The 19,883-nt window shown below is 43.1% G+C and overlaps 1 protein-coding gene across 1 annotated transcript in view; it reads left to right on the plus strand.

The window, feature by feature from the left end:
* LOC109479676 overlaps window positions 1-19,883 on the plus strand; it is a 55,250-nt gene that overhangs the window by 31,210 nt on the left and 4,157 nt on the right. The window contains 16 exon segments of the mRNA XM_019781665.1: window positions 4,579-4,710; window positions 4,941-4,991; window positions 5,156-5,305; window positions 5,573-5,683; window positions 5,948-6,097; window positions 6,303-6,452; window positions 6,808-7,155; window positions 7,157-8,241; window positions 11,992-12,263; window positions 12,841-13,082; window positions 14,654-14,770; window positions 16,630-16,689; window positions 17,183-17,300; window positions 18,769-18,969; window positions 19,144-19,228; window positions 19,502-19,688. Coding sequence (XP_019637224.1) covers window positions 4,579-4,710; window positions 4,941-4,991; window positions 5,156-5,305; window positions 5,573-5,683; window positions 5,948-6,097; window positions 6,303-6,452; window positions 6,808-7,155; window positions 7,157-8,241; window positions 11,992-12,263; window positions 12,841-13,082; window positions 14,654-14,770; window positions 16,630-16,689; window positions 17,183-17,300; window positions 18,769-18,969; window positions 19,144-19,228; window positions 19,502-19,688 — 3,459 coding nt within the window.

Raw genomic sequence — 19,883 nt, forward strand, 5'->3', positions numbered from 1 at the left:
AACGCACCCCCATCGAAACTCCTTCCTCTTCGCCCCGCCGTTCTGCTTCGCCCCGCCCGTTCTGCTTCGCCCCGCAAAAATCTGCTTCGCCCCCGTCGTTCCTCTACGCCCCCGGCGCAATTCTGCTTTGCCCCCGTCCTTCTGCTTAGCCCCCAATGGCGGCACAGCTCACAGTCGACACGAAAATCGTCTGCAAAATAACAAGAAAGGCTGTGCCGCCAAATTTAAAGTAGCCCATGCTCCGGCAAACATTCTGGACCACCTTTCTGCCAAGTGGCGTTGCACAAATCCTTCCCATTCAAAAGTTTACCCCTGCCTCACGGCCCGTCAGTGGTTCTTACGTTTATAAGTACTGGCGGGAAATTTCACTCACGGCTGTACTTATAAACGCCAGTACTTATAAACGTAAGAACCAATGACGGGCCGTGAGTTAGGGGTAAACTTTTGAATGGGAAGGATTTGTGCAACGCCACTTGGCAGAAAGGTGGTCCAGAATGTTTGCCGGAGCATGGGCTACTTTAAATTTGGCGGCACAGCCTTTATTGTTATTTTGCAGACGATTTTCGTGTCGACTGTGAGCTGTGCCGCCATTGGGGGCTAAGCAGAAGGACGGGGGCAAAGCAGAATTGCGCCGGGGGCGTAGAGGAACGACGGGGGCGAAGCAGATTTTTTGCGGGGGCGAAGCAGAACGGGGCGGGGGCGAAGCAGAACGGCGGGGGCGAAGAGGAAGGAGTTTCATGGGGGTGCCCCTGGAGTCAGAGTGTCTGTACTTATGAACTGGTGGCTAAATTGGACCCATGTGCTTATTGGATATCATTTTTTCCAGCAGCTGGTATATTAATCTCTACCACTCTTCTCCTACACACTCAACACAAATTGTTCGTTTATCTGTTAAACTTTATATTTTGTGGATACTGACGCCTGAAAGTAGCACACCCCTCAAGATGGTACGGTCCTCACTTTAGGTCACTGGCCAGGGTGTCTACGCTAGACTAAATTGAGCCCCAACATGTAAACCATGGTTATAAATGTAGCTCTAGACAAGGACCCTTCAGCAAAAACCTGCTCGGCAACATTCTCGTCATCAGTTGACCCAATGGACTGGCCCATTTTTCTTGCAGGCGAAACGGAAACAAACTTCTTTACAAAATTTTCAGCACATCAAACTCCATTGCAAATAGAATATTGGCCAGAGGGCAGTATTGACATTTTGCTTTCAAAACAAAAGAAAATATAGGCTCTCAAATTATAATAAGCATTATTTTCAGCAGAAGTCCCCCCTTCTTGTAGAGTGGAATGGTCTAACTGACTATGCTTTAATTGGTACACAAAGGATTCTTGACACAAGATAGTGCTAAGTTTACTGACCTGTCCCCATTCTTTCTCGGTTATGGGTATGTCATAACTAAGGTTCTTCACATACTGACTGCTGTTTGTATTTTCTCCCTTTTGTCAAGGTTGGCAACAGCTGGGGTTGGTGTGCTGGATGTTTTTTTTTTGGTGGATAATTAAGTTTTATTGTATGTGTTTTGGTTATTACAGAGCCAGAGAAGTAGGAAGAACATCATGTCTATTCTGGGGTCGTCCCAAGACGTGGGGCCTCTGAGTCCGAGGGAGGGCTCGGATCGTAGCAGAACTGGCGGCAGGTTTAGCGCACTCTTCAACCCAGGAGCTCCCGTTGCAAACGTAAGTTTGAACCCAAATTTTTCATAAATTGTTGCATGATAAAGATAGCATCCTCTGCCTGTCAAATCAGCTTGTCAGTGTTGAAATCCAAGATAAGTAAGTGTGTAAAATATAGTTTATCATGGCTGTAATGCTCTTTATAGGATTGAATAACTATTAGTTACTAGTTAGCTTCAGTGTTTTAGACATACAAACTATCGCAAGCCCAAACTAAAATGTGTTTGTTGTTTACTTTGTTTTCCTGTTGTTGTAAGTCAGAAACCAGACAGTATAATACTCTTAATACATGTAGAATATGTTCTGAATATAGTACTGATGATTCTTATTCAGACCTAAAGTTACTATGTGATTTCTGTAGTTAATGTTTACAGTTTATGCAAAACAAAACTATTTGTTCCACTTAAGCACATCCCAGTACTGAGTTACTGAAAGTGCTCACTTGCATTGTATTCAGTGTAGGCTGTGAAGCCATTGCTTAGGCTGAAAAGTTATGAGTACATGGAAGGATTGAAGAGTGAAGTTAAAAGTCTGCTAAAAGTACTGCCGCCAAAGAATGGTTTTCCCATCAACATTCTATAGGACAAATTTCACAGTGGGTTGCTCCACATAACAAAGGCTTCAGAATGGAAACACCGATTTCCAGATGTTTAAAATTTTTTTTTTTCACATCAGATTGACATACTGTATAAGCAACGGCACCAGTTGCATGATAAATTGAAATGCTAAAATCACTGGAAAAGCAGTGTTTGTAAAAAGATTTGTTGTCTCGTAAATGTGTAATTAATAGGGACAACAAAGGGACCTCGCAACAAGAAAAAGCACCTGTTACAAGTATACCTGACATGTACTTTTGTGAAGCACCGGTGGCAGGCAGGTGCCAAAAGCAGTCAATGCATCCTGTGCAAACAAAATCAACAAGTTGAGAGCGTTTAACAAAAGGTCAGCACACATTGGCAGGTAGAGTGATCAAACTGAGCTCGATCATGGGGACATTGGGTCAGATGACTCTGTAGCCTGGTTACAACTAGCAGGCAGTAGCTAGCCAAGCCCTCTCCAAAAGATCCTTTCAGGGACCCACAACAGATAGGGAACAATAGCAATAGCGGAGGTGCTTTGTTTGGAGCACTCTTGTCCAAGTTACACTTTGGCATGATACACGTCCTCTTGGATCCGGTAGTTGTAGCTTTTCCAGTTAGCAAGTTTAGTTTAACAACAGTATTTTAGGGTATGAAACAGTGTTATTAGTCTTCACAATGGACAAGGTAGGCATTTGAAATATGTTAGTTCAGTCTTAGTTATTCTGTTCTCATAAGAAAAAGTTTTATCAAAATGTAGCCTTCTATATAATGTTTAGAAAAGATTTTGTGTGCTGTTTTACATTTCATTTTATCATGTATGTTGATCGCATACCTGCAATGCTGGTGTGTTATGCCGAAGGGCGTTTATACAGATATAGATATAGATACCCTTTCAGATAAGGGTTGTTTACTAAGGTCATCAGTCACACATTTAGCATTCTACTTACACCTTAGCTACAATCCTGTAAATATATATCTAAATCTAGTTAAAACTCTACAACAGGCCTAGCTGCTTATTTTCTGCCCATTTTTTACCTCCATGAAAAATGGAGGTATTGTTTTCGGCGGCGTCTGTCTGTATGTATGTATGTATGTCTGTGTGTGTTTCCGCAACTGTGTGGTCAGCATAACTTCAGAACGCCTTTATGGATTATGATGATATTTGGTATGTTGGTAAGTCTTAGGAAGACAAACGTCAAGGTCAAATATGGGCCTCCTGGTGGATGACCTTGGTACTGCAGCAGAACTTCCGGTTTTTGTATCTTTTGTCCTGAACATGCTGTGGTCTTGATGTTTTGGTGACAGATTGCTTTTCCTGTCAGGAATAAGTAGTGTGAGTTTGGTCCCCCTAGCAGCTTGTTCTGGAACTGCAGGGCACTTTCTGGCGAAATGTTTAAAAGCCAATAAGTCCAGATAGGAACAACATATTTTCATAATTTTTGGTGTTTAGGTAGCTGAGAGAGAGATGTACATGATTAAATGAAAATTATGCAAATGAGGACTTTATTTGCATAATTAATGAGGAAATTCTATAATTACATTATACTACTTTCATACATGTAATTCATGTAACCTATGGCAGGCAGAACATCAACAGATACTAATTATGCAAATGATGACCTAATTTGCATAATTTATGCAAAAATTCTATGATTTCTTGATGGTGAATAATAGGAATGTCATACTTGGGCCATCTGCAAGTTAATCAAAAGTTAACATACATCACGATGCATATATCATGTTAATGCGGAGGTAATTTGCATAATTAAAGAGGAAATTTACATGTACATATCAAGCCCATATTTCACGGAGGTATGAGGTCTCGGAATTCTTGTTTCTATTTGAAACAATACGTCTAATGAATCTAAATGTCTATTTCTCTTACCAGGAAAAAAGCGAAATGTTGGCAGAGAAGTTAAGCATGTACGCTGTGTACGGACTTCCCAAGCTGCCCTCCCTCATCTGGTTCTACAACAGAGACGAGGATGAGTCCATCTATGAACTGGTGAGTATCACACACCTTGCATGTGGCAGCTTGTCCCAAAGAAGTTGTTTTGAAGACCTACATTTACTGTAACTTTAATCATGGGAGGATTAGGGTTGACACATTCTTAGTTACACACAAGTTCCTAGCTATCTTATGCTAATGTTTTCTCAGACTTCTAGTTATGTTATTGAAGCTTACCTTACTTAACATTCCCGCTGCAAAGTTGCAATATAGGTCTAGCAAACTTAGCTGTAAAAATTAAGCTCTAAAGCAGTGTTTCTCTCAATTTGTTCAAATTTGTTGAACCATTTGTTTCTGTTGGTACAGGAAAGCTCATGGACAGAGATAGTTGAAGACAAAAGCACCATGACTAAGAAACAGATGGGACAACAGGAGGCCCTGTGGGAGCTGGTGTCGACTGAAGTGTCCTACATCAAAGGCATTCGAGTAGTCGTTGATGTAAGGACCCGTTCTATTGGCTGAATTATATGCACCTTAACTTCTCAAGTACCATAGCATGTCTCAGTCAAGTTATTTACAGTCCTGTATTTGGATCTTGGGTTTTGACATTTTTAGGTGGAAAAAGCTTGTCACACTGTGTTAGGATTAACGTAGACTTGCTGATAGTGGAGTTTTTAATGTCATCATATAGTACTGATGTACTAATGTGTTGTTTCTCCCTCCTACAGTTGTTCATGTGTTGCCTGATCAACCTCCAGAATGAAGCACTTCTTTGTGAGGTAAGATATGTCTCTGGTTATTTGGTCAGTTGTTTCAAAAAGTTAAGAGTTTTAATGTTTATTTTTGGTAGAATTACATGTCAAGTAATTACTGAGTTAATCTGTCAGTACATTTTCACATGTAGACCATTTAAGTTAAGTTTTATGTTTCCATTTTCACACAGATTGACACAGAGAAGCTGTTCAGTAACATCCAGGAAGTGGAGCAGTGCAACAGTGCGTTTTGGCAGGATCACATGTGTCACGTGGTCACCAAAGCACGGCAGAGACGGGAACCACTCAAACCCTCCGACATGGAGGAGGGCTTCCTTGAGGTACTACAGCAATCACTAAGCTCCCTATCCCATACTAGCCACCCGCTCTTTATTAGTTAGGTTAACCCTATGAAAGTGTAGTTATGTACTTAGTAGATGCCATACTTTATACCCTGTACAATTGTTGTGCAATAAATTTATAGAAAGACTTTGATAATTGAGTTATCATTGATAAATTGAGACCTTTCCAACATAAACAGATCTTTTGTATTTTCTCTGAAATAAACACTTACTAGTATTAATGTTATGATTGTATCTTTCTTCTAGTTTGAGGAGATGTTCCAGCCATATGTGAAGTACTGTATGGAGGAGGAAGCCTGTGTTGCATACATGAAGGACAAGTTTCGGGACAATGATCTCTTCAAGCAGTATGTAGAGGTGAGTTTGACTTACTGTCTTTGACTTACTACATCATTGAGCATGATCTACATGTAGTTGAAATGAATTTTGTTAGGATTTATATATGAGATTTTAAACAGTGACAGAAGTAGGAAGAAGTTTTTGTCTGTATCCTTACCTTGGACATGATTTAGTAAAACAAATTTTGTTCGGATTTTACACACTGGCAGAAGAAGTTTTTGTCGGTATTCTTCAAGTTACATATTTTCTTCAATGGATGAACTTCGTGTGTTCCAAACCTAGTGGGGAGAGAATCAGAAGCAGTGCCAGAGACTGAAGCTAGGAGACCTGCTGGTGAAACCCATGCAGAGAATCACCAAGTACACACTGCTGCTCAAGGCCATTCTCAAGAAGACAGAAGAGCCCAGCGAAAGAGAGAGTCTGGTCAGAATGGTGAGTAGATTCTGTCTACAGTCGATATCCTTTCCATCATTTTTGGCTTTGTAAAGAGTTTCATCATTTGCCAGATGCTCAATGCTTGTTTTGACTCTTAGATGATAGGTGTCAAACCTGTTGCTAGGTGTTTGGCAAGTTCTTGCTTGAAAAAGACAATTGTTTTATGTAAGTTGAGTTCTTCAATACTCCCTTTTATTTACAGATTGACAAAGTGGAAACGTTTGTGACCAAAGTGAACACCACCTTGCGGCAGAGACATGAACAGCAGCGTCTTGCCAACATCATCGCTCGGATCGAGTCCTACGATGCAGTGGAGCCTGGTAGTGATGAGGTGGACAGGCTTCTGGGAGAGGTATGGATTTCCAGATGGATTGATCTTATTTTCTAAACATAAAGTAGCCAAAGGGTGTTGAAATTGATAGTATTTTGTAGAAAGCTTAAGCAAAGGTGTGGCGACACAGAAGTACCTATTAATCTCAAAAGTGTGTGCGAGTGTGTGAGTGAGTGAGTGAGTGAGTGAGTGAGTGAGTGAGTGAGTGAGTGAGTGAGTGAGTGAGTGAGCTTGCAAGTGAGTGAGCTTGCGAGTGAGTGAGCTTGTGAGGGTGCGAATGAGTGGAAATATACATTTTGTACAGTCTTAATTCATTCTTTAAGTTCTTTGCGTTTTAATAGACAGAGCTAACAAGCTGCATCACCTGTTGTTTCAGTACTGCCATATTGACCTGACTGCTCCCATGCCCGGTGCCGGGATGAAGGACAAGAGGTACCTGCTGTACGAGGGAGGGATGAAACTGAAGGATGGGAAGGATAGTAAGGTCGACGTGTACGGCTTCCTCTTCACCGACATGCTGCTCATCACCAAGCCCATCAAACGGGGAAGCGAGAAGTTCAAAGTCATCAAACAACCCATGATCATGGACCGTATCGAGTTGAAAGAACTGAAGGATCCCGGGAGTTTCCTGCTGGTGTATCTGAACGAGTATAAACTGGCGACGGCGGCGTACATGATGCAGGCTGGGACGCCAGGACAGGGGAAGACGTGGATCGAGGCGATTCAGGAACGCCCGCAAGAACTACGAGACTCTGTGCCTCCGGACCAAGTGTGCGCGTACAGACACTATGACCTTAGTCACAAGCACTGAGGAGGAGAACGTGTACAACGTGGAGTCTGATTCGGACGAGTTCGATTTCCAGCTCATACCGGAATCCCCCCCGTCGAAGGCTAAACGGAACAGCCTCACGCCCAATGCAGAGGTCACCAACCCCAGTGTGGTGGTGACAGGTACCGATGTAGACATCCCGGACTCTGACACAGTGGAGACTGCAGTCACACGCCCTCAGGACCTGCCCATGGACACTCACCAAGAGATTCCCTCTATACCGTCTCCAACATCCCCAGTTCGCAGACGACCTCCTGTATCGAAAAAGCCCAGCATTTCGCCCAGAAGTGTGCCCAGTATCCAGGAGTGTGAGGCACAGAGTGCTGAATACGCGATGTACCCATCGGCAGAAAGTGCTGCAGAGATGAAGATACACCTAAGAGGGTCAGAAGTGTTGCCCAACTCACCACCGAATCCTAAGATCCCCTTTACAAAGGAGCTGAGATCCGGTACGGACAGTATAGGCAGGCCTCCCACAACATCAGGACGGAGATCACTTCCCTCTGCACAGTTCTTCCCTGACGAAGCCACAAACCCAACCGGGGCTATGCAGTACATACAGCAAAGTGCAAACCATTCAGAACTGAAAACGTACACGACGATCGGGACGATACGACAGGTGCAGGGACGAAGCAGCTCAGTCCGGTACACGGAGGAAGAGAAGGCGGATGTCCAGGTGGACGTCAGACGCAGCAGTAGCGACTCAAGAGTCGACCCACGGACCAGAATGAAAGACAAGTCCAAGTCTACGTCTGATCTCAGCCATACATTAGAGAGTGCAGAGGAGGAGTATGTGGACAATAACGCCAACATGCACTCAGACTCACATATAAGGGCTTCTCAAACAATGGGGGACTTGAAGGATGGGATTGCATCAGTACCGGCACCAGTGGCGCCGGCAAGAACCAGACGGAAGTGGTCCAGAGAGGAGCTGGCACGCATCAAAAGAGATCTCTTCATGAGCACAACAGTCACGGCATCGTAAGTAACTGGATATCTACTTTTTGAGTGTGAGATTTTTAAGTTTAGTTGAAGCTACTGATAAGCAATGACTGCACACCTCACTTGTGCCATGCTAGTTGGTTCCTTTTCTGTCTTTGAAGGTATGTATAGTCTAAACTCAAAAAGTCTTTTCGCTGATTTCTTCATCAAAGATTTGTTGCAATCTTTCACAAACATTCATGCAGGATTGCAAAAGATTGTTAATATTTTGCATGCTGTTAGCTTCTTTTCCTACAGTTATTGACAACTTGATCTTTCTCTCCACAGGCAAGTCTGAAGTTCTGTTGCCCATCCTCTTCATCACCACACATGAAATGCAGACCAGCAGGAGGACATACCCATGTTTACTACAACATCAGGTGGCCAAATGCAGTTCAGATGTCACACAACAAGGGAGTGCAGTCAGTACTAGAATATGGCTGTTGTTAGTTACTAGTATACTATCATATTGCTGCAAAAATACAACACAGTTGAACACACTGTTTTTATATCCATGATGTGAAAATGAGGAACAAAACTACTGGGTATTCAAGACAGGACAGAAGTAACATAAACACCAATGGAACACCCAAACCTAGAAGGTTAACTGTGGTTTATTCACTGCTTATTTCCAATGACTTAGACAACCCCTTTAAAAGCATAGATAGGGTGACATGGTAGATGCTGTACAAAAGTGTGTAGGCTGTTAAGGTGACGTACATGTAGTGTGTTTTACACTTACCTGTCAGTCATGAAAGTGACTTGCTATTTCCATAAGAGTTATTCCTCTATGGTGAAAGCTTAAGCTATCCCAGTGTAACAGAACAAACACAGCATTTCATCATATACTGTAGAATTATCAACAAGAGCTAGTATAGATCCTGCTCGCTTATTTCTCTATTGTCCTCAGTGTTTTAGTTTTGAGTGGGTATATACATATCCCTAGAATTAATGTACTCAAGTATTTGGCTGTGGCCAGCTATCCTTGTTCAATTCAGAAGTTTTTCTATGACTGGGTGTTCATATTCTGTTGTTGCAACTTTTACAAAACTGTGGTATCTCTGCCCTATCTTGGTGATAGTCAAACTGACATGACCTGTTTCCACAAAGTAGAATTGACACAAAAATTATGTTTTTATGTACAGCAGTGTGTGAAAATGGCTACTGTCTAATCTACATTTCCAATGGGAAAGTTATGTCCTAAATAGTGGGATAGACAGTGAAACAGAGGATGTCTAAATGTTGTCAACATTATTGTTGTGTGCTGTTGAATTTTGTGGTGCTACAAGTGTTTGTGTTCCAGACAATATACTCTTTGTAGTTTTTTGTTTATATTACGTCATATGGTTCAGTGGGTAACGCATGGTGGGAGGGGAGGTTGAAATAAAAATACTGATGGAAAATAGCCACAATATCTTACAACACATCAGGAAAATCAGACAAACTTCTGTAAAGTAAAAGAGTGTTCATGACTTTTGAAAGTTTTCACTGCTGTAAATATGTAAATAAAGTGTCTGTATAAAGTGGAGACAACGTAATATAATTTGAGGTGGCAGAAAACATATTAGTCTGATTAAATGAGAATGATTTAATTTATTAAAGTTTCTTACAAAATGCATTTTGGAACTGGCTTTTAACAGATGAATGATGAACATTGATGTATGTTTTTCTGCTGTCTGAATTGAAAATCGGTGTAGGTGTTGAGTATGGTTGCTGACTAAATGTTCTCAAGGAAATTTAAATAATGCTCTGACATTGTATAGTGTGGAGCTTCTACTATACTTTGAGCAGTCATGACATGAATTGATACACCCTATAGGAATAATTGACATTCAAAATCTCTGTGTGATAATTAAACACCAAACCAAGTGCTAAACAGTCATTTCAATGATCATTGAGAGGAAATATCCAGAATCAGGCTTGAGTTTGCTATTATGTAACTTCCCATTTTCTACTGTTAACCTTTTTCATCTAAGCTACTGTTGAAACATGTAATAGTCCCCTGGGAAGAAAAGTGTTAAATCTACAGCCTTGCTGGAGCTGTTTAGTATGTACTATTTTTGTTTTGTCCACAATAGGACACAGAATGTTAGGAGCCATGTATACTGTACTATTTCTTCATCTTCTTGGTGATAAAGTCTTGTTCAGGTATGAAAAGAACAAATCATGTACATATATTGTAGAACTTTATTAAGGTCTGGGACCATACATATATATATATATTGTATTGTCTGTTGCATTTTGTTTTCGAGTATGATATTATGAAAAGAGTACCTTATTTTATTCTTCCATTGTACCTGTTTTCCGCATGTCTTGGCACTGTATTTTGTATGGTGTGGCTTATTTGGGAGTTGAACATTATACTTGCACTTGATGAATTACCAAGCAGAAATTTTAGTTTCTTCCATCAAGCAAATCAAGATCATCAAATTGATGATGACACGATGAAGTTGACATTATTTCTGGCATGCAGTAAGGAAAGATTTTATGAAACAATTTGTGATTTATTAAAACAGTGTTGATTGCCCAATGAAAAAGTACTGCTTCAGTTGTATGGAAATCAGATGTGACCAAATCCATTCCATTAGAAGACAGATGTGTATATATAGTTGTATTGAGACATAATGAAAGGAACTGTGGAATACTAAATCAGCAATGCTGTAAGTTGATGATTTAATAAAAGTGTGGTTTAACAATTGGACACTGTGTGTGAGGCCTCCTGTTTTTATTTACCATTACTTATTAAGGATTCCATACATTATAATTCACAATGATTTTGTTGTGAGAATCTTCAGCTGTTTATCAAATATTCTGACTAATCATCTTTGAGTATAACTGAATGATTCCATACAAATATATTAACTGTAACAAATATGATGACTATAGCAGCTTACTTGGGAAAGAGGAGGTGGTATGTACGTGCTAAGCACATACATGTATGCCTGCTATAATGTAAGAATACTTGTGTTCCAGGACGCAAGAAAGATAAAATACTTGTCCTTTGGTACTAATAGTTCAGTTGAAGCTACAGCCCAGTCAATCAGAACCATACGTCCGTCCCACAAATGGCAAGTCAGTTTTAAGAATACCGATTTGTCATTGGTCATTCAGAACCAAAATTCTGACTGACCAATTCTTAAATCCACCAAGCAGTGTTTGTCAAACAGTTGTTGCTTTATAGTGCAATCTACAACAGCCCTGCAAAAGTCCAAGCTAGGGATCATGTATTTGTGTGTAAGGGTTTAATGAGCAATTCACACATTATAATTCAGCACACACTCCACACACAGACACCCTTCTTGTCGATGTGCCATTCAGCACCAAGGACAGGGTCGTCAGTCTCATTTGTATGTCGCAGACAGATAAATAACACCAACAAGCCTACTGTCCCTGTCCTTGGTGCTGAACGCTACATCAACTAGATTTCCCCAATCCTCCTCTTGTCCTTCAGAACGGCGCAGGTGGGCGTTGTTGCTATGGCAACGGCGGGCCGCACATGCATTTAGAAGAGTCTGCAAAGCCTGAAGACGTAAAAAAATCTGCATTTAGATTACCTGTTCCTTGTAGCCGATATGCTTTGAAAGTTTCACTTTGATGTTCGCCTCCCAACAAAAGACTACTTTTCTATGAAAACAAAATTACATTTGATATGCATCACAATGCTTTTCTTCTTTTCAGACTAATCATTGTGTTATTCTTCATATTCACACAACTGATACTGTGATAAACTGCGCACCCCGTACATGCTAGTGCAGTACAGATGTATAAGCAAGCCCAGCCTGTCCGTACCCCACGCACGGGGTCCGGCAACGGACGAACCAGCGGACAGCCGCCCCAGTGTCCTCCTATCCCTCGGCGTGGCGCAAGTTGCCGTGCCCGTCATGACAACGACGCTGGAGTTAAGTTGCCAGAAGGACTGGGAGCGTCTACAGACACAGACATGTACGAGGAAGCCGAAGCTGTGAAGCCACAGAGGCTAGCGCCAAAGTCACACCCAGATGCACAAGACCCATCGACTAAAGGTAGCTTGCTTTTCTGTAGCTTGCTTTTCTGTAGCTCGCTTTCTGTAGCTTGCTTTTCTGTAGCTCGCTTTCTGTAGCTTGCTTTTCTGTAGCTTGCTTTTTCTCTAAGCATTCAGCTGCAGCATGAAATGTTGCAGAATCCGAATATTTTTCTTGATTTTGCAGGGGTTCTAGCCTGAGCACACAAGGTCTTTGTATCTGTATAGCCGGTATAACCGCCTTTCGGCGTAACACACCAGGTTCGAGGCGCGGCGGCAGCTGGCTATATTACACCAATTTGTCCGGCGCTCAAAGGGCTGCCACCCCAAGTAGCTGACTAATCGAGCCGGTGAAAAGTGAAGTTCAGTCAGGCTAGCAGGGGTTCTATACCATAGCATAACATACACACCTACTGGCTTTCCACTGTAAAACAGCATCTCTTCTCCCTAATATTCGTATATATTTTTGAGTGAGGACTGAGAGTAGCTGATCCAGTTTGCCGTGCTTTCTTTCAATTCATTGCTTGAGTCATTGTGTTTATCTTGGATTTTTCGTGCATGCTATATGATCATCAGCATTAATGCCGATTCTTTCACAGGCACTGAGCGCCATGGTGCAGCGAGCGTCTACCGCGGGGTCTGTGCTTTCCTCCGCGCCCACCGCTGCAGCATGGCTGCCACCCTGGCAGTGATAGTCACACAGGTCACAGTGGGACTTGTCCTTATGATGCTAATCAATCACCAGCTCCACAAAGATGCTGAGGTAAGTACCGTCTTTCACAAAACCTATTTTCTTACAAATCCTTTAAACACGTTGCAAACAGTGTTTCTTAATGCAGAAGTGTGCAATAACAATTTCTCTTCAACGAATAATTATCTTTTAGCGGCAGAGCTTATCAATCCCTGTAATACAAGTAAGTTTGACTGGATAGTTCTGACAAGGAGGCTCCTTGGTTCTGATAAGCTACGAGTACACACCTGTTTTTGGCAACGCCTTAGTGGCGGAGGCATTTTTACAGTACTACGATCGCCTGAATTTCAAAAATTTCCCAATTCCTTAGGGAATTGGCGGGGAGGGGTTAGAGTGAGGGAGGGGGGATTTGAGGAAAGGGAAGAGCGGGGGAGGAGGAAGAGTTGATGAAGGGATAGAGTTGGACAGGAGGGAGTATTTATATCTTTTTCTAATCTCTACTTTTCAGTGAGGCCTACCATTGTACTATTTTTTACCAATTAAACATATTTTCGTGCTACTGAACAGGGTATTATCATTATGTTTCCTCTTGGGCCAATCATTATTCAATCTTAACTAAATTTTGTACATTTGATATCATATTTTCCATCAATACCTGTAATAAAAATTCCAAGTTTGCTTGTCTATGGAATATGCATTAAGAGCACCATAAATGCCACTCTTTCTTTGTTATGTCATCACAATAGGATTGGAGGAATGGTAAAACAGATTTGAATCCGTTCTCTACAGACAAAGGAAAGGAACCAGACGAATCTACTGGGAATCGAGCTGGACCAGGGGAGATCCGGGCGTGCGGAGAATCGCCAGACCAGCGACGTCAACCTCAGCAACATTGTAAAATCCCTGCACAATCGCCTCTCCCAGATGGAAACCATCGTTGTAGCACCTCAAAACACTGCTACAAACTCCCTGTACAATCGCCTCTCCAAGGTGGAAACCACCATTGCGGCATCTCAAAACACCACATGTAGCATTGTCCACGATCTCGGCTCCGTACTAAACCCCGCCTCCTCCTGCCTTCACATCAAACAGAACAACCCCTCCAGCCAGGACGGAGCCTACTTCCTCATCGGGAAGGGCGGAACCATCTACCAGACCTACTGCGACATGACCACGGCCGGAGGCGGCTGGACGCTGGTCTCCAGCGTGCACGAGGACGACATGTACGGCAAGTGTACGGCCGGGGATCGTTTGGTCCAGCACCCGCGGGAACAACCGCAACTATCCCGGCGGAGATGGCAACTGGGCCAACGTGCACACCTTCGGCTCCATGGGGTCGGCCACTTCCGACGACTACAAGAACCCAGGCTACTTCAGCATCAGCGCCTCCAACGTCATGCTGTGGCACGTCCCGAACAACGCACCGCCAAAGGAGTACAAAACCGCCGCCTACCTGCGGTACCGCAGCTCCAATGGTTTCCTTGGTGGCTATGGAGGAAGCCTGTACACACTCTTCAAAAATCACTTCCCCATCGGCTACAACCTCGGTACGTACACTCACGACAACGGCCCGGCCATCCCCATTGTGTACGATGTGGGTGACAACGACCTGGTCCAGTCACTGTTGCCTCCGGAAATCGTTTCACGGCAAGAAGCTGTCCCCGGGTTCGTGCAGTTTCGCGTGTTCAACTACGAGCGCGCCTGCCATGCGGTTTGTCCAGGTGTCAACTTCGTTGGTCCCGACGCAGAGCACGTGTGTATTGGTGGGGGTGGCTATTGGAGGGAAGGTAAACCTACGCAGTGCGGGGATTACGCCTCCAAAGACAGCAATGGTTATGGTGTCCGGAAAGGGTGGAGCTCTGACAAACGTGTCACTGAGTCCGTCATTATGTTCTTTTATCGCTGAAGAGGCACCAGTCTTGTTGTGTGTCACTCAGCGCCAAGGACAGGGACACCAGCGTAGTTGATTTGTCATTCAGCACCAGGGACAGGGACAACAGTCTTGTTGGTGTGTCATTCAGCACCAGGGACAGGGACACCAGCGTAGTTGATTTGTCATTCAGCACCAGGGACAGGGACACCAGTCTTGTTGGTGTGTCATTCAGCACCAGGGACAGGGACACCAGTCTTGTTTGTGTGTCATTCAGCACCAGGGACAGGGACACCAGTCTTGTTTGTGTGTCATTCAGCACCAAGGACAGGGACACTAGTCTTCTTATATCATTTAGCACCAAGGGCAGGGACATCAATCTTGTTTGTGTATCATTCAGCACCAAGGACAGGAATACCAGTCTTCTTGGTATGCCTTTGGGCACCGTACTGGGACACCAGTCTTTACAATGCATGTGTCATTTAGTATCACGTACATGCACAGTTGTATTGTTGGGTTGCTGTGTAGCACTACAGGCATGACCACGATTCTTTTCTTGTCATCCAGTACCGGGGACGGGGACATCCTTTCTTGTTGTGCCATTCAGCACCAGGGATAGTGGTACCTCCTCTTGTCACTCAGTTCCAGTCCTGTCAGTTTAGGTGTGAGGATAGTACATAAAGTACAGTCCAAAGGAGCAGGACTTTTCTCCGAAGAATCTTAACTACAATAGTAATAAAATACACATATTATTACATAATCTTGGTTATAAAAACAGGTTCATTATCTTGGTAACAAAAACAGGATCATAACTGATGGTGTCATATACAAATTGTACAAATATTTCATACTGTATCATGAGAAATATAACGTTATGACTAATGAAACATGCAGACACCTTTCAATATGTAGCCTGAAGTGAGGGCACTGTCAAATGTAATTATCACAATGTAAAACATTCTACAATAGCATGACCAGACTTCATTCTTCTAATGAAAATGGTCGACATCATAATTACATTATATACCACCACCAAAGAATGTTGCTACTTTTGTCATGCAAGTCAGAATTTCTTATGAAACAAAGAACTAATTCTATTGGCACACACACACAGCACCCCACCACCCCCAATGTCATACTTGTTATGATTCGAGGTGTCAAAACTGTATATGACGTGTGCAATGTTCCCAGTGAAAATAAAGAGACAAAGTCACTGTTGAAAGGAAACATTACCCAGTCTGCCCGACACACCAGTTTGTCTCGTCACAAATTTTGGTGCACTGAATGGATTTTTCCCATGAGTCGTTGAACAACCCACTGATTATGTTTGTGTTCAAACCCCATCAAACAGTTTCAGAATTACTGTCTCTCACTCCCTTCTCTGAATGACCTTGCCCTTGACACGCCCTTTCCTGATCAGATAATGAAAAAAAACTGTAACGTCAGCACTAATCCCCTACACCGTTTCTCTCCCAATAGCGACAATTTGTCGCTGAATGTGAAATGTGTACATGTGCGTGTATGCGTGTGTGGGTGTGAGCGTGCATGCGAGTGAGCGTGCATGCGTGTGTGCGTGTGAGCGTGCATGCAAGTGAGCGTGCGTGTGCTCGCGTGCGTGTGCGTGCGTGCGTGTATGTTTGTGTCTGCGTGCGTGTATGGTCTAACATATCGGTTTTAGCCACACCGTGGAGGATATGACGGGTCCAGAGGTTTGTTAGCATTTGGCCAATGATTAAACCTCCCTTTCCAAACGACATGGCGTCCCAGACAGAAGACTGTGAGCAAACGTCTCCCCGCCCTGAGGTCTATCTCACCCCTCCCCCACAGCCGAGCGTCAAGAAAGACGGACAACTAACGGAGGAGCAACTCAAACTTTTCTATGAGGAGGTAAGTTTACACCAGTGTTTGCTCATCAGTTATCTCCTAAGAGCACAAAAAAACAAGATTGGAGTCCACTGCAGTGTGGTGCATGATGAAGACTCTGTACGAGAGACCAAAGGTTCAATTCCAAGTGTACATAACCTTTGTGAACTTTATCAGTAGTAAACAAGCACTCCGATAACAGATTGGTGTTTTAGTATTGATATTCCTGTCATACTCCATCATAAAACTTGCATGAAGTCATCATAATAAGGTGTAATTGGTTATTGTACAGTAACGTTACACTTAGTACTCAGCATCTATGAGAAAGAGTGTGGGAAGGTCAAACACACAACGTTACACTGCCAGCGGGCTAGCACCCTGCTGTAGTGCTTGCACAACTGTGTGGCCCAAGGGCTACAGAAATAGAGACGAGCACCAACCCTATGCTCTGCACAGCATGGAACGGGACAGTATGCCAAACGTTTTTCAAATGCTGCTCCGATCCGCTCGGTTGCAGGGTTTTGTCGTCGTGAGAGATTTCTTCACACCAGAGGAACTCCAACCCGTCCGCGATGCCATCGCCTTCCTCATGGACGACTTGGCTGACAGAATGTTTGACGCCGGCTTGATCAAAAGTACTGAATATTAATGTTTCTAAAAATCTTCATATTGTAAATATGTGTAAACAGATATAAACTGCAAGAAATGCAAATGAGGCAAATACAAATGTTGCATGATAAAAATGTTGTAAACAAGCATCGAAATTCAGCCTTGAACCTTACGGCTGCCAGTCATGCTGATGTTGATACAAATGCAATAAACAAACAAACAAACAAAGAGAAAAAAGATAAAATTGTAGAAAGAAGTTAATCTTAACCTTATAAAATACATGATAATTGAAGATACCTGTACTTTGTCCCTTAGTAAAGGAGTGTTGATCTTGTCATTACGCTTTGTTGTAGATAAGCACGAAGATGCCAACTTATTTGAGAGGCTGATCCTTCTGGAGAATGAATATCCGGGCATTTCTGTTATCCTGCACAAGACTCCAAAACTACCAAAGGTAAAAAGATCCATGGCTAGTCTTATATATAGGTTTTTTCCAGACAGATTGTTACCTGTCTCCTGTTACTGTATACTTGACTGTACAAGCAATTAGCCTTCGGGCATGATTTTGCAAATAAACATCATTATTATATAAGTTGTGATATAGTGCATGCCGCCAGATTTTCAATACAAGAAGGTATGGCAAGACAATGGTGAAATGTCCTTGAGTAGAAAGCAAGCACTTTAAAGTCTAAAATGTATGTTTTGTGTGGCGTTTGAATTCCTGCAGGGGTTCCGTGACCTGTGGGCCCATGACCGTCTGCTGAATGTGATGGAGCAGCTTGTGGGACCTGAGATAGCGGGTCACCCCAACTGGAACCTGCGGCCTAAGGTACAGCCATTCTACACACAGTTCGACTAAAGAGCATATATAGTTCACAGGCCTATAATCGGCATCATGGTAGACTGGTTACCAAATCTATTATAGCTTCCGAGTCCTACATCCTCACCGCAAATAGAGGAGGGGATGTAGGCCTCGTGGAGCTATATAATAGGTTTGGTAACCAGACTAGCATCATGGACGTTCAGTGACCTTATATGCATACGTGTACTGTACTTAATACATGTACAGTCCTCAAATGCCCAGGCTCAAGCTAACAAGAAGGATGGCAGCCAGGCTGAAGTTACCTTCTGCTTTAGTCTGTTTGTAGCCGAAGGCGAGAGTTCTAAACCTCTAAAACATATTTTCAACAGACGCCGCAAAATCAGCAAATGGACGTTCCGTGGCATCAAGGTAAATCATCACCTCTTACTTCAAGAAAATTAAACCTTTCGTTGATTCCAAATCATCATACAATTCATGAGTACGGCTAGCTAAGATTTCATTAGCTTTTCGTCTGGTGGGTCATCTTTTTGACACAAAGGAAAAAAATTAGAAGCATATCGGCGTTTTCCCTGTCTATTCTGTGCCCTGCTATTGAATACACCACTGTCGTTGTTATCATTATCATTATCGACGAATTATAACTTTCATAAGGACTGTTTTCAACGTTCCAGATAATGCTTACTTCGCCCCGGAACTGCTGGGCACGTTTGTGGGTACGGCGTGGATCCCTTTCCTGGACGTGAACGCTGGGAACGGGTGCATGCAGATGGTGAAGCACGGACACCGCAAGGGCATCACCGCCAAACACGTGTGCTGCATGGGAGGGACCTGGTACGTCGAGATGGTTGAAGGGGAGCTGCAAAACACTCTGGGTACGTTTTGTTCTTCAAACTGGACGTTTTAAAATATCAAATAATGCTCTTCATTATTCCAGCAATGCTTTAGGGTCCGACAAACAGTCCGGAAGTTGTTGATCCTAAACTGAATATTTCCAAATGTTCTTTGTAGGTCGGAACCTTGATCTTTTGTCACGATATTTACTGCAGGTTGCGACATAGAGAAGGATGTTGTGACGTGTGAGATCAACTACGGGAGCGTCATCTTCTTCAACAACGCCACCCCTCACCGAAGGTGTGTACTGCAGCCATGAGTTCTGAAAATGCACCTGTTAACAGTTCTTGTGATCTCGGTCAGCTTAGATTGCCCTACATGTATACGTAGGATGGGGGATTTGCATGCTGCTGACAGTATTGCATGCTGTCGTCACAGTACAAAGTAAGTATAAAACCTTATAGCACTGAACAAGATAGCGGCGTTGGTAGTACCTCTACATAACGAAATGTCCTAAAACAACATAGGATTGTATTCGCAACGTTTAATACGGCGATGTAAACCCTCTTCTAGCCTGCCGAACGTCTCCAATGAGGTTCGCTGGAGCCTGGACCTGCGCTGGATGGACCCCGCCAAACCCGTGGGCATCTGGGGGCTGAAGGACTGTCTGCCCATGCGCTCGGCCAAGAACCCGGACATGAAGATCGAATGGGAGGCTTTTGAAGCCGTGGATCGCAACAAACAACAGCAAAGGAGCATGGTGGGTTTCTCTGAAACATGGACTGATCCGAGAATGATCGCTGGTATTCAGTTTTCTGGTGCCGCAATGTTACTGAGTTTCACAAATTTTACCCGTTTCTCAAACGATATCAACTGTTAGAAACCGGAGTAAATGAAGTTCTGTTCATAGAAACGTTACCATAGTGTGAAATTGAATTCTTGGCCATTTGTTCTA

The sequence above is a fragment of the Branchiostoma belcheri genome, unplaced genomic scaffold (genome assembly GCF_001625305.1).
Source record: "Branchiostoma belcheri isolate BF01 breed outbred unplaced genomic scaffold, Haploidv18h27 scaffold5, whole genome shotgun sequence".
NCBI lineage: Eukaryota > Metazoa > Chordata > Leptocardii > Amphioxiformes > Branchiostomatidae > Branchiostoma > Branchiostoma belcheri.